Source organism: Chionomys nivalis, chromosome 26 (assembly GCF_950005125.1).
Source record: "Chionomys nivalis chromosome 26, mChiNiv1.1, whole genome shotgun sequence".
NCBI lineage: Eukaryota > Metazoa > Chordata > Mammalia > Rodentia > Cricetidae > Chionomys > Chionomys nivalis.
This window is the reverse complement of record NC_080111.1, coordinates 10,640,029-10,655,267: the sequence shown is the minus strand read 5'-3', so window position 1 is coordinate 10,655,267 and position 15,239 is coordinate 10,640,029. Positions and strand designations below refer to the sequence as shown.

General features: G+C 45.8%; 1 protein-coding gene across 1 annotated transcript in view; it reads left to right on the top strand.

Moving 5' to 3' along the window:
- The window catches only part of Lama1 (laminin subunit alpha 1), a 116,169-nt gene that overhangs the window by 91,227 nt on the left and 9,703 nt on the right, over nucleotides 1-15,239 (top strand). Inside the window, exons 42-53 of the mRNA XM_057758732.1 lie at nucleotides 645-761; nucleotides 2,440-2,622; nucleotides 2,910-3,064; nucleotides 5,690-5,833; nucleotides 6,927-7,060; nucleotides 8,097-8,247; nucleotides 9,567-9,691; nucleotides 10,314-10,464; nucleotides 11,992-12,136; nucleotides 12,941-13,082; nucleotides 13,186-13,300; nucleotides 13,468-13,638. Coding sequence (XP_057614715.1) covers nucleotides 645-761; nucleotides 2,440-2,622; nucleotides 2,910-3,064; nucleotides 5,690-5,833; nucleotides 6,927-7,060; nucleotides 8,097-8,247; nucleotides 9,567-9,691; nucleotides 10,314-10,464; nucleotides 11,992-12,136; nucleotides 12,941-13,082; nucleotides 13,186-13,300; nucleotides 13,468-13,638 — 1,733 coding nt within the window. The remainder of the gene's footprint in view (nucleotides 1-644; nucleotides 762-2,439; nucleotides 2,623-2,909; nucleotides 3,065-5,689; nucleotides 5,834-6,926; nucleotides 7,061-8,096; nucleotides 8,248-9,566; nucleotides 9,692-10,313; nucleotides 10,465-11,991; nucleotides 12,137-12,940; nucleotides 13,083-13,185; nucleotides 13,301-13,467; nucleotides 13,639-15,239) is intronic.

Below are 15,239 nucleotides of genomic sequence, written 5' to 3'. Positions count from 1 at the left end.
ATGTTTTCATCATGTGTTTTCAGAACGCTAGGTGTGGTTTCACACTGTATAAATTAAAACTGATGGCCGGGCGGTGGTGACGCACGCCTTTAATCCCAGCACTCGGGAGGCAGAGGCAGGCAGATCTCTGTGAGTTCGAGACCAGCCTGGTCTACAAGAGCTAGTTCCAGGACAGGCTCCAAAACCACAGAGAAACCCTGTCTCGAAAAACCAAAAAAAAAAAAAAAAATTAAAACTGATGGAAATTGAGTCCAGACTCAGTAGGTGAAGGGAATAGAAAAGAGCTGATTGGTCAGAGTGACAGGTTGGGGACCACCATCAGGGTTTGACAGCCTTGACGAGAAAGGTGGCGGGTTCCAGCATGGGGAGAAAATCATGAAATCTAACAGTTTAAACATTTCTTCACCTTTGCGCTTTTAGGAACTTAGGCACAAAATTCAAGGACAATTAATAGTGCAAAAGGCATTAGCAAGATAGACGAAAGGATCAAGCCAACCAAACCCAGTATCTGCAATGACTATTGCTAAGAATTGTTGGGAAAACCTCGGTGTTGCTGTAGGTGGACGAGGAAGGATCAAGCTGTTGCCTAGGCAGTGTGTTAGCAAACTAACCTAACGTGGACCCTTTCTTCCCCCTTCACACAGGTATTACACTGAAGCTAGATAAGTTGAAAAATCTCACGAGTCAGTTTCAAGAGAGTGTGGACAACATCACGAGGCAGACCAACAACTCCTTCTTGATACTTAGAGAAATTCCTGGAGGTAAGCAGAAACGAGTTTCATGGTGTAATTACCTTCTCGTTGTAAAAGCGTTACACGTAAGCATGAGGAAGACCTGCCTAATGACTCCTTGGGAACTACGGTCGGAAGTGAATCCAAGATTGGTTAAGTTCCAGCTTGCGAAGGAGTGTGACTTACAGGTGAAAACCATGAACCGCTTTAAACCAGGTGCCTCAGTTCGCATTCCTTAGAGGATTATGATCACACTCTGAAGAGATTTACAGCCTTTTGTAACCATATTACTGACTTTGAAAATGGGTTTGACGCAGCACTTCAAGGACAGAGGGACCTTCCAAAAAGGTCAAGAAGAAAAGAGAAGGTTATTGCCTCCTCATGGATGGCGCACCACGCTCACTATGAATGTGGCAAGTGCAGGAATTCTTATTTTGTGATCTTCCTCCCTCAGGCGAGGAAACATGGCAAAGTCAACCTGTTCATCCTTGAATGCTGATGATTTGGAAGTGCATGGTTCTCCAGTACTTTAAGTTTGAGTCATAACCCAATGAGTAGCGTTCTCTGCATTGGGTACATGACCCTGTCCCCTTGTTTGCTCCAAAGACTCACCTGGTGCTTCCTCACCTGGGAATTTCTCTTTTCCTTTCTTTTCACCACCCCAAGGAAAGTTATCCTTCATCTGTTTTAGTAAAACACATTTTTATTCAGGCCTTTTCAAACTTACAGAAAAGTTCAGAGAGAAGGGCAGAACTGCCTAGGAATTTTCTCGCTTATATTCTGGGGTCTTACCATGTAACCCAGGCTGGCATCAACCTCATGATCGTGTTGTGCCTGCTTCTGGGTACTGGAATTACAAGCGTGTGCCACCATGCCTGGCTTGGATGCTGTATACTTTTATACGGCTTCTTCCAGGACGGTTGTTTTGCTCTGTGTGCTGAGGCATTCTCAAATGAATAACAGCTCCCTGAAGACATCCTCACCCAGGGGTTCTTGAATAACAGAATTCCTTTTCCTTTAGCATCCATGTCCTCCCTGTGCTGCTGTTCCTTGTAGCAGCCACTCCAGGCTGTGACTTAACACCACTTTGTCCAGCCACGGCCACTTCCCTCTTGATTCCAGGCTTCAGTTCCAGAGCCTTATCCAGACATGAAGTGACATGGAGGTGACGATGAGGTTTACAGAAAGGGACTAAATAGAGAAGCGTGAGGCTGGAGAGATGACTCAGGTGTGAAGGCCCCTGCTGCCAAGCCTAGAGACCCGACTTCTATCTCTGGACCCACACACTGGAAGGGAGAACCCCTCCCACATGTTGTCCTTTGGCTTTCATATGTACAGCATAGTGCATGAACATTCACACATGCATGTGCACACACTAAATGAATACATAAAGTAATTAAAGTCCTTTCGGTTTATCACCCCAGAACTGAACTAAGGCCATGGCCACTAGCCACTGCTTTCGTAGTCACACTGTGACATTAAACTCATATTCGAGGGAATTAAGTATCCACGTTATTTCATTGGTTCGTTAATGGGGTGATAGATGGACATTAGGAACATGCAGCCTTAACTGACATAACAAAGCAAGAAGCCTTGTTTTGTAGTCAACAGGAAAAATGATGGTTGGAATGTGTTTCTGTGTAAAACGACGCTTATAGTCTTAGCCTTGTCCCAGCAGGGCGCGTAACTGTCCGTGTCTTTATTTTAGGTATGAGAGAGAAGGGGAGGAAAGCCAGAGAGCTGGCTGCAGCTGCCAACCAGAGTGCGGCGAGGACACTAGAGGATGTCCTGGGTTTAAGTCTGAGGGTTGTCAACACATCAGTGGACCTGTCCAGAGTGAATGCCACAGTGCAGGAGACAAATGACCTTCTGCGTAGCTCCACAATGACCAGTACGTCGGTGGACCTCCTCCCTCTTTTGAAAGCCTGCAGCCTGCTGATTGGGGGAGAGCTGGGGGCACAAGGAGGCAGAATGCAAATGTCCTACCATGTAGATTCCCACTTGTGAAGGAGAGGGGCCCCAAGAAATGCACATTGCCAATGTGTGAATTCTTCATGTATTCCGGGGTTTGGTCACTCTGTTCTGTCTTACCCGGTGTCTGAATAATGAGCTCTGCCCTTCCCTGCTTTCCTTCCTGTCTAACTCTCTTGCCACCCCTTTCCTCCTTGTCTTCATCAGCTCTGTTGGCTGGAAGGAAAATGAAAGACATGGAAATGCAAGCCAACCTCTTATTCGATCGACTGAAGCCTATGAAATCGCTGGAAGAAAACCTAAGCAGAAACCTGTCAGAGATCAAGCTTCTGATCAGCCGGGCCCGCAAACAGGCAGCTTCGGTGAGCTAGGCTTGTGGCTTGTGATAACATGACCCACAGGTCCTGGGCTCCTGCTCACAGGTCCTGGGCTCAGCCGCCCCAACTTTCCAGTTCTCAATAACCCCATGTCCTCTTAGGCTCGTCTTGGGATAGTTAAACCATTTTTCTTAGAATGCCGCTCATGTTTAGTGTATTTCAAAGATTCTTAAGAAAAAGCTGTCCTGACTTTATGGGAATTTAAGGTTAATGCCTGATCATAGCTTATGCTTCCTGCTATGAGGCCATTGAGTGGTTCCATCTGGTGCTGTTCCTTCCGTTTACCAATTAATTTTTAATGGTGGGAGTATTCTCCAGATTGAGCAGTGTGGACCTCACTCTCCAGGTCTCTGAGAAAACAGTTTGTATGCATACAGATGCTGTACAAATCTACTTCACTAAGTGCCTGATATACCAGAGAGGTCAAAGTTGGGGAATCATTCAGTAACTACCCGGGGGTCAACTCACTCATTCTCAAGCACATAGTAGGACCCCTGAGAGAGAGTACTGTTACCACAGTGTGGGTCCCTAGAGAGGAAGAGTGTGACCCCTGATCCCAGCTTGGTCTTTCTGCAGCTTTCTAGACAAAGACACTCTGGTCTCTCCTAGAATCTGCCTTTCTATAAAGGGATGTAGGCTCACATGGGCTCTGACTTCCCTCTGTGTCATGGACAGCCTAAGTCAACATAAACCAAACTTATAGTTCTAGATCTCATGGTTAATACAGACTTGGAAGAGTTGGGATTAATAGAAAATCTATATACAGATAACTATGAAGAGAGCAATATGTAGTTAATAACACTTTATAGCTTTTATTGCATGATATAATAATACATTGCCCCTGCATTTATTTAAGAAATGATCATCACAACCAGGCAATGGTGGCGCATGCCTTTAATCCCAGCATTCAGGAGGCAGAGGCAGGCGGATTGCTATGATTTTGAGGCTAGCCTGGTCTACAAAGTGAGTTCCAGAACAGCCAGAGATACACAGAGAAACCCTGTCTCAAAAAACAAAGAAAGAAAGAAAGAAAGAAAGAAAGAAAGAAAGAAAGAAAGAAAGAAAGAGAAAGAAAGAAGGAAGAAGGGAAGAAAGAAAGAAAGAAAGAAAGAAAGAAAGAAAGAAAGAAAGAAAGAAGAAGGGAAGAAGGGAGGGAGGGAGGGAGGGAGGGAGGGAGGGAGGGAGGAAGGAAGGAAGGAAGGAAGGAAGGAAGGAAGGAAGGAAGGAGAGAGGGAGGAAGAAAGAAAGTAAGTAAGTGATCAAATACTTGGAACAGGTTTTTTATTTTGGACCACGAAACTGCTCCCAAATCATGACAGAGACTGAGTTTTGAATGCTTCGCCTAACTTTGACACATTTCTGGCTAGCTCTTTTAACTTAAATATTCCTGTTTCTCTTCATCTACCTATTGCTTCAGGGCTTACTACCTTTCTTTCTTCTGCATAACTAACTTTCACTGCTTCTATGTGTCTGCCTGGCATCTACCTGGCTTCTTGCCCTGGGTGTGTCCCTTGTTCTTTCCTTCTTCCTCCTTCTCCCAAGCCTTGATTACTCCTCCTCTTTATTCTCCTGCCTGCCAGTCTTGCCCATCCCTCCTCTGCCTAGCTATTGGCTATCCAGCTCTTTATTAGACCAATCAGGTGCCTTAGGACAGGCAAGGTGGAACAGATGTAGCATGTCTTTACATAATTCAACACATCCTTACATCATTAAACAAATGAATAATAAACCAAAGAGCACAACTTTACACAGTTACTATAATAGTCCACTGTATAAACAAAGGTAACACATCTTTGCCTAGTTAAAATAATATTTCACAACAACTACTGGTGGGTCAGGTGGTACAAATCCACAGGAACAAGGGATTAACTCTTATGTAAGTGAGACAGTTCTCTGTGTTACTGAGTCTATTGATTACTAAAGGGCTGGGGCTAGGTTTGGTGGTGCAGCCTTTAATCCCAGCACTTGGGAGGCGAGGGCAGGCAGATCTTTGTGAGTTCGAGACCAGCCTGGTCTACAACTAGGGCGATTAACACAGAGAAACCCTGTCTCGAAAAGCAAAAAAGGAGGAAAACTAAAGGGCTGGAGAGACTGCTCAGCAGTTCAAAGCATTTGCTGTTCTTGTGGAAGACTGGAGATAGGAACCCAGGTCAGGAGGTGGCTCATGACTGCCTGTAACTCCAGCTCCAGGAACTCTGATGCCCTCTTCTGGCCTCTGGGAAGTCCTGCACTCACATGCAGACATCAACACACACATACAAAATAAATCAAGTAAATCTTAAACAAATCCAAAACCAAGAAAAATTAAGTTCTTTATAGTGACACACACCTGTAACCCCGGGCTGAGAAAAGGAGGATTATACATTTCAAGTTGGAGGCCAGCCTGATCTACACAATGAGACACTGTCTCTAAATAAACAAATAAAACAAAGCCTAATTTAAATGACAGCCCCGTATCTAAACAGCCTGCGATGTCTCGCTCTGTGAAGCCAAAAGTGTTATGAATTATGTATAGGAGAAATGCTTCACAAAGTAGATGGGCATCTCCAGCATCCTGAAAACCTGCTCCTGTGTGTCACCAAGTCATGGACGCTTTCTCTTCCCCGTCAGATCAAAGTTGCTGTATCTGCAGACAGAGACTGCATCCGCGCCTATCAGCCTCAGATTTCCTCTGCCAACTATAACACATTGACGCTGACCGTTAAGACGCAAGAGCCTGACAACCTTCTCTTCTACCTTGGCAGCAGCACCAGTGTAAGTGAGCGACCCAGGTGTTTGGGAATACAGGTGTTTCCTGGGGGACACTCTCGTGAAAACATCACGGTGACCACCCTGACGTCAGGGGTAACCTTTGCTACAGTTGTCGTGTTGAACTTCAAATAAATGCAAAAGTAACCACCTGGGGGTTTGGGCGGATAGGTCTGTAGGTAAAACAGTTTTGCCTGTATGTCTGAGAACCTGAGCTTGATTCCCAGGACCCACTCAAACAAAATCTGGGCATTGTGGTGTGCATTTGTATTTCCAGAACTGGACAGGTAGAGGCTGTCAGAACTCTGGGGCTCTCTGGTCAGCTGGCCTAGTCTGCTTAGCTAAGTACCAGGTCAGTGAGTACCAGGGGCCATTTCAAAAGGTAGATAGCACCTAGGCATGCACCTGAGGCTGTCTTCCGACCTCCCTGTGAACATGCCATGCTAATATACATATATGTGAACTTACACACACACGGACACACACATGTACAGAGAACTCCACAAGTAGGAAAGTAACACATCTGACCATTGTTCCCATCTACAACCTTATTGGTACACCTTGGGTACCAATAATGCCTCTGTCGACTTGAGGTGAGTCTCAGATTGTCCGGCATCACCCACATTCCTCCTGCCAAGGAGCTGCCTATGGTCCTCAGATGACGAGATTCCTAGAGAAGACCACTGCTCCTTTGGCTGTTTTCGGGAGGGATCCAAGCCCTTGGGACTTGGGAATGTCAGGAAGGAGATGTTAGGACACAGAGGAGACGTGAAGCAGAGCTCACTCCCTTTTGTGGCTCCTGTCTTAATATGCACGCCACACCTCTCTGTGCCTTCTGAAACAGAAGGAAGCCAGAACCTTCCTTGCCTATCCTCCTGTGGCTTGGTGACAAACCCTTTGAATGTCCTTGGGAGGGAGCTTCCTGAGAGGCCTTGTGGATGGTCAGTCTGCAGGAACACTAAGGACAGGTCTGCCTTCTGCCTCAGGAATCTCCACGCTCCAGCCCCAGGGTTATTATTGACAGGAGAGCACTGAAGCATTGGGCTGGCCGTGTAAATAGCAATATGTAACTCATCCCTACTCATTTCGCGCCCCACAGTCCGATTTTCTCGCAGTGGAGATGCGGCGGGGAAAAGTGGCCTTTCTCTGGGACTTGGGCTCCGGGTCCACAAGGTTGGAATTCCCAGATGTCCCCATCAATGACAACAGGTGGCACAGCATCTACATAACCAGGTATTAGAGGAGATCCTCCAGCATCTTTCTTCCTTTGATTGTACTTTATAACACATTTGTGACACATACCATAAGCAGGTTTGAGTCGTTGGTGAAGTTGGATTATAAACAACCAATGCAGGATTTATATTAACTGTAGGAATGAGGTGGGTTTTTTAAAATTAAAATAATCCTTTTTTTGCCAGAAGCAAGGGTCGTAAGAAGAAAAACATGTATATCTTGTTTCACTTTTAAGTTTTATTTTATGTGTATGAGTCTTTGTCTCTATATATGTATGTGCACCATGGGTGTGCAGAGCCTTCAAAAGCCAGATGAGAGCATCGGATTCACAGGAACTCTACTTACTGATGGTTGTGAACCACCATGTGGGTGCTGGGAATAGAACCCAGGTCCCCTGCAAGAGCAGCCAGGACTCAGCCACGGAGCTGTCTCTCCAACCCCCAGATTATTTTCTAACATAGTTCTAGAAAGTCTAAGTCTAGGGAGATCACTTACCAACCTTATTAAATGGCTCCTTCCACCGAAGACAATTCAGTAAAAAGCAACAGAAGAGGGGGAAGAGGGCAATGAAAATGAGAAATGTGCTTTCTTAAAATTCAAATACAAAGCCAAATTCTTCCTCTTAAAGCCCCCACCCCAGAAATAACTTCCTTTAAGTAGTCTTACAAAGAACTTTCCTCTTCCTTCCCTATAATATCGGGGGGGAGGGGTTGTTGATGGCCTTGTTGGAAATATTGACACTATATAAAAAAGTGGTGTCGTAGCGAAAGGATTAATTTCTATTCAGATGAAGCTTAACTCAGTAATGACCTTAAATAGGGGAGTGATATGACGAAATGTCTGTCCTCAAAACTGCTTAACATAGTTGGGGGGAATGAGGCAGAGTTTGAACGGCAAAGTTGGGAGCGCAGAGAGCAGGTGGTGGTGGTTGCAGGAGCCACCCTGAAGAGGCAGGTCGGGTGGGTACAAAAGGCATGCTTCTACATGTGACAATGTAAAATGTTTAATGTTCCTCTTGCAACCCTTTTGACCTCAGGTTTGGAAACGTGGGGTCACTGAGCGTAAAGGAACTAAGTTCAGCTGAGAACCCACCAGTCAAAACAAGCAAATCTCCTGGGATGGCCAAGGTTCTGGACATAAACAATTCAACACGAATCTTCGTGGGAGGGCTTGGAGGTCAGATCAAGGTAATATTCTCTGAGTGTGTCTGAGAAGGACACTCTGGTTGACAGGCATGTTCCTGGTTAAGTATATCCTCCAGTAACCAAAATCAGTGTGTCTGAGCAGGACCTACTGGTCAACGGGTTTGTTCCTGGTTTAGTATATCCTTCACTAACCAAAATCAGTGTGTCTGAGCAGGACCTACTGGTCAACGGGTTTGTTCCTGGTTTAGTATATCCTTCAACTAACCAAAATCAGTGTGTCTGAGCAGGACCTACTGGTTGACAGGTTTGTTCCTGGTTAAGTATATCCTTCACTAACCAAAATCAGTGTGTCTGAGCAGGACCTACTGGTCGACAGGTTTGTTCCTGGTTAAGTATATCCTTCACTAACCAAAATCAGTGTGTCTGAGCAGGACCTACTGGTCGACAGGTTTGTTCCTGGTTAAGTATATCCTTCAACTAACCGAAATCAGTGTGTCTGAGCAGGACCTACTGGTCGACAGGTTTGTTCCTGGTTAAGTATATCCTTCAACTAACCGAAATCAGTGTGTCTGAGCAGGACCTACTGATCAACAGGTTTGTTCCTGGTTTAGTATATCCTTCACTAACCAAAATCGTCCGCTTTTATTAGTTTTCATTTTGGCAATGAGTCCGCAAAGCTGGGCTGGTTTTGCCAGGGTAAAGGGTCATTTTCAATCATGAAGATGAAGGCAAGAGAAATCAGTGGTGCTGTTTGCCATGTAGAGATCTTCTCTGGTGATGGAATGGGGGATTAAATGTATAGTAATTTCTGTGAAGTCCCTTTCTCTCTTTTATTTCTCATGGTAGTTATGCCCCTGGGGGTTGAGCGAAAGTGTGTTGCACTTGTTTTATGACATCACCTAGTTAAACTGGATTCAGCATTCTGAGTTTGAAAGGAAGGTCTCCATCCAAGGACTAAACCACCAATCCTGTCCGGTCTGATGGTCAGCCATAACAGGCTTTCCCCAGACCCCTAGAAACTGAGTTGATCTTTGGGATACTGTCCAGAGCTGGGTCTGGTCCATGTGCACACGCCTGTAATCCCAGCATTCTTGAGGCTGAAGCAAGAGAACTGAGAGTGTGATCTAAGCACATAGCAAGAGTCTCCCTCAGCACCCCTTTCCCCTCAAAACAAAACAAAGCAATGCAAACTGATCATGCTTGGAAGTTAACCCAGTTTTTGCAAACTGGCTGTTTCAGGGAACGTTCTCTTGGGATTTGGCTTTTGGGATTTGAGCCTCCAGGGCAGTTTTGGAGTTGGAGAATGTATGCTTCCAGCCAACTAGATGCACATTGTGTGTTTACTTTTGTCTTTATATCAGAAATCTCCCGCTGTGAAGGTTACTCATTTTAAGGGCTGCATGGGAGAGGCCTTCTTGAATGGCAAATCGATTGGCCTGTGGAATTATATTGAAAGAGAGGGGAAGTGCAATGGCTGCTTTGGAAGGTAATCCACCCCCACATTTTGAATGGTCTGTTATCTCTGTACTCCATAGCCCCTTGAAAGGTTATGCATGGAATCTTGGTTACTGCGGCCTTTGAAGTAAAAGGAACACAAGGTTTAGAGTACATCTTTCTCAGGCTGCTGGTCCAGGCTATCTTCCAAGTTTTTCTTGGTTACTTTAGTTATTAAAGTAACCTCTTTAGCTGAGGTTTGGTGTCTTCCAGACTTACCTTACCCCCTCCCATCACTCACCTCCCCACTACTCCCAATTGGATAATTGCATATGCATAATGAAGTATCCTGGAGGTTGGATCTAATCCAGACACAGACTTTATGTTACGATCATACCATACACATGGCCCGGGGTGGTTCTAATGTACTTTAAACCAAAGTTTCTTGGTGCATACTTGTTCCCTCATGTTACCATGTCTGTCTGTACTCAGAGCTGTTCAGATGTCAGATCACTTCAGTTTTCACGAATTCAAATTAGGGGTGCGACTTGACTTCCTTACTATCTTACTATCAGTGATGAAGATAAAATTCTGTCGTGGTTTAGGATTAAGGAATTCCTTTGTCTCCCAGCCCTCCCGAGAGCGGGTGATATGTCATGGCTTCTACTTCACAGCTCGCAGAATGAAGACTCTTCTTTCCATTTCGATGGAAGTGGGTACGCGGTCGTGGAGAAGACCCTGCGGACCACCGTGACACAGATACTCGTTCTCTTTAGCACCTTCTCCCCCAACGGGCTTCTTTTCTACCTGGCTTCCAATGGCACCGTGAGTATTTCTGGAGCACCTGGCCCTCTGTGTCTGTAGAGTTCCATTGCCTTGAGATGACCTGTTCCCTGTGTGATTTTTCCTGGGGAGAGCTGGACAAATGTCCATTCAGTCCAGACCAGAGGAATGCCTCCACCACACCTCGCTAGGAGAACTGATGTCTTTATGGGGTTTATGTAGAGGAGTGTGAATGAGGACTTAACCACAGGAGAGTCCCCAGGACAGCTGCAGGACTGAGACGGCTCACCCCAGTGTGCATGATGAACTTCCAAACATCGCATGCGCAAACTCTTGCTGTCAGTTCTGCTTTTCTTAATATTCCACCACCCCCTGAATCTGCGGGGAGCTTGGGGGTCATTACAAGGAGAAGGAAAGCACAGAAGCAGGGAGTGATTGGCTGCACGCTCAGGTGAGGGTCTCCTCATTCTCTGCGGGAGCATCATCAGCCCGTGCTTGTCGCGGTCTCGTTTGGTAGTCATAACCACTGCGAGGAACGCGGTGACAGCATGTTATAGCATGAGGACGGAGTTCCACAGTGGTATCTCATTAAGACTTGGTAACATGATATATGAAATTTAACTTAGCCAGTTTCCACATACTACTATAATCTACACATATATGCTTAAAATCACTATCAGTTAACACAAATCCATGAAGAACCGCGGGGAACACAAGAAAGCACTGGTAAAAGTGTGCCTCCCCTCATCATGGCCTCAGTGGAACATTTGCTGTTAAATTCTAGTTCAAATCGTGTCCTGTTCCTTGTGTGACCACTGTGGCCTTGTTTTTAATTATTTTTATTGTTATTTTCTGTGTACAAGTAGTTTCTCTGCCTGTGTGTCTGTACACCATATGTGTGAGGTCAGATAAGGGCATTGGATCCTTGGGACTGGAGTTACAGATGGTTATGAGCAACCAAGTAGGTGTTGGGAAACAAACACAGGTCCTCTGCAAGAGCAACCAGTGTCCTTCACTGCTAAGCCATCTATCCATCCACTTCAGTATCCTCATTTGAATCTCATCTCCAAGAATTCTTCCCTTTTGGTCTTGTGTGCTGGTCATTTTCAGAAACAACCCTCTTGTCAATTTAAAGAAAGAGCCCGGGCTGGAGAGATGGCTCAGCCGTTAAGAGCACTGCCTGCTGTTCCAGAGATTCTGAGTTCAATTCCCAGCAACCACATGGTGGCTCACAACCATCTGTAGTAACATCTGGTGCCTTCTTCTGACCTGGCAGAACACTGTATATATAATGAATAAATAAATCTTTAAAAAAATATTAAATAAAAAGCCCAGAAAAGCCCAGTGTAAAATATGGATTTGGGTTAAGAAAGATTAACAGTTCATTTAATTCTCAATAATATTCTACAAAACCACTGGGGGCATTTTTGCTTTCATATAACGGACTAGCTAGGGCCCAGGCTCAGTTTCCCCAGTTTGACTTTTAAGAGGTTACTTCTACCCCTAATTTGGGTGGGAAAAGTCTAGAGGTAAAGACGTATCTGCAAAGAAATGTCCTTTCCTTCACAGAAGGACTTTCTGTCCATCGAGCTGGTCCGTGGCAGGGTTAAAGTGATGGTGGATTTGGGGTCAGGACCCCTCACTCTTATGACAGACAGGCGCTATAACAACGGATCCTGGTACAAGATTGCCTTCCAGCGAAACCGGAAGCAAGGTGGGTGCACAGGGTAGACGTCCCTGGTGCTGGCTGCCCCTCTGAGAACAAACAGCACTCTGAAATCAGCGGGTGTTATGCTCTATTAGCTTGCCAGCTACATCTTAGGTTATTAGAGTATACCACCCTCATCATTCACCACTTGGCTGCAACTACATTCTCCAGTGATATTCTGATTGAAAAGCTGCTTTTTTTTTCTGTGAAGCAAGAAACAATGGGGTTTGCTTATTGTTGGAAGAATTATATTATTCCATTTGTCTGTGATTTCAGTATTTCTCATTAAACGCCAAATTGGAAACAAGAATCAAATCCTGTTTCCTTTCACACACCTACTGTTACCATTCAGCTGTGTATATTCTGGATCTGCCTACTTTTGCTTTTTAATGGTGAAGAATAGCCCTGGTCAAATTTGCAGAATTGAAAAGAACATGTGTTGTTTTTAATCTAAGTTGTTGGAAGTCAGATATTAGGGTGAAAACCTGATAGATCACAGAAGTGGAGGAGGGGCGACCAGCTGACCTTCTCCTTTTTCCTGGAGACCCAGCATATCCCAGACTGAAAAGACCACAAATCTCGAAGTCTCTCCCTACTCCTTACAGTGACTCTCTATCTGAGTCCTCCGAACTCTCTATGGTTAATTTTTGTCAACTGGTCTCTGGCTTTGCCCCCTAATCCGAAGTTAATTTTATTAACACAGTCCCGGAGTTTCTGTGCATCAAATGTCCACAACAAATGTGTTTATAAGCGGACTGTGTTAACGGGAGCTTACATTCACATCAACCATTCCTTTCTGCTTCCCACCAGGGCTGCTGGCTGTCTTCCATGCCTATGACACGAGCGACAAGGAGACCAAGCAAGGAGAAACCCCAGGAACCTCTTCTGACCTCAATCGGCTGGAGAAAGACTTGATTTACGTGGGTGGAGTACCCCACTCAACAGCTGTGAGGTACATGTGAAACTGGGGGTCGCCCCTCTGTGGGGTTGTCACGTGGGATTTTCAGGCCTCTTTTATCCAGCATGTGAACGGTCTTCTGTCCTTGTCTCTCCAGGAAAGGGGTCAGCAGCAGAAGCTACGTGGGCTGTATCAAGAACCTGGAAATATCCAGGTCCACCTTTGATTTGCTGAGGAACTCCTATGGCGTGAGGAAAGGCTGTGCACTGGAGGTGGGAAGCAAGCATTGCCGTGGGGGTCTGGCTGGCTTTCTGTAAATGCCCAGTGGTTTATCTCTATAATGAAGCTGAAAGCTCTCAACCAGCGAGCGGGTGGGATGCACGGGAGTCAGGCAGACCTGCGACAGCAGGCCAACCTCATTGCTGCCCTTTGTCACCAGCCCATCCAGAGTGTGAGTTTCCTGAGAGGTGGCTACGTGGAGGTACCGCCCAAATCTCTGTCACCAGAATCATCCCTGCTAGCCACATTCACCACCAAGAACAGCAGTGGCATCATCCTGGCTGCACTGGGCAAGGATGTGGAGAAGGCTGGTTGGTCTCAGGCACATGTGGTGAGTAGCTGTGACCCACAGTAAGAGATGCCTTCCTTAAACATGCGTGGGAAATTTCCCACTCAAGTTCACTGCAGCTGTTTCTGAATGGTTATGCATGAGTGCTTTTTAATTTAATTGAGTATAAGTTATTACTGCCGAATGTTCTGCTCATGAAGCCATGATTTCCAGAGTTTCGTGATCAATGTCCCACTTCTAGGCGTGGGTGAAAGGCTGCTGCCCTCCAAGTAAAGCAACTCCTGACGCGGAGTCCTGGTTTCCCTGTGTGCAATGCTCACAGCGGAGCAAAAGCTCCTTCCTTACGACCTTTGGGGGATTTGTTGTTCTAAATGTGAAGGGAGGAGACAATGTGGCCTGTGATGGACATGGTGGTCCAGCCGTGGCAGAAAGCAGAGATGAAGGCATTTTTCCCGAGTTAGACTCCCTACAAGAGGTGATCTGTAATAACATGACAGAAAGAAATGTTGGGAAGCACTAGCGTGTGGCTTGGTGGAGTGCCTGCGCACGGGCAGTTTATGGAAAGGTGTGCTCCACTGCTCCAGATGTGGCTCTGTAGCTCATCATGCATCCTGCACGGCGGTACTGCTTCCTATACTTTGTGGGACAAAAACTAGGTTCGGAGAGCCTCATTAGGCCACTTAAGGTTACGTGACTGTTGTGTGTCAGAACCAAGGTGGGAATACCAGTCTATGGACCCCGGATGTGGCATGGGTCGCTTAACCAAAGTGCCTGGGACTGGAATTGGTTTTGTGAGCTTCGCTGATCTATTTTTAAGTTGAGGTGAAATTCATATAACATTAACCACTTCAGTAGTTCATTCAGTAGCGCTTTGAGCATTTAGCGTCATGACGTCACCTCCTTCATCCAGTTGCAAATGTTTTCAGCACCCAAATTAGCAGCCTATGTCCCCCAAGGAGCAGCTCTCCATCCTCCCCTCCCCACTCCTGGCCGCCATCAGCCTGTTCGGTATCTATGTATGGCTTACACATTAGATAGTGTGTGCTATTGAGACAGATACAGTAGTGTCTTCTACAGTAGTTACTTAGCAGGGTTTTAGGTTCTATACACATTTGACTGCATGTTTGATTTTCTCTGTTCCTTCCTATTTCCCTGTATGTATACCCAGAGGTCATCATTGGTTCACTGTTGGCCCTGGTTCTTTCCACTCTGGGGCACTCAGGAGCGATTCTGCTATGCTTTAGGCCCTCGTCTTCCTTCCTTCTGGGCGTAGACCTTCAAGTGGGATTTCTGGTAGACTGGTTTTGTATTTTACCTTCTGAGGAACTGCTGAACTCCTTCCCTCCACCAGTCATGAGAGGGTTGCACACAAGTCCAAGTTTTCTTCCTGAGCCAGTGGAAAGGGTGGGTGCAGCTGCTGTTGGCAAGGGCATCGGGAACACATTTCAGTTCTGGGGCTGGCTTGAGAAACTATTGTGCTTTTTGTCAACGAGGCAAGGGAGCTTTAAGAGTTTTAAATGACTTCAGACCCTTCTAACTCTTAATGCTAGAGAAGCAATCCACAGGCAAAGGAAACATCAAATTATGTGTATGGTAATAGAAAATTTGAAGTTCTTGCTGAAAACATATTCTATCTGGTGGTG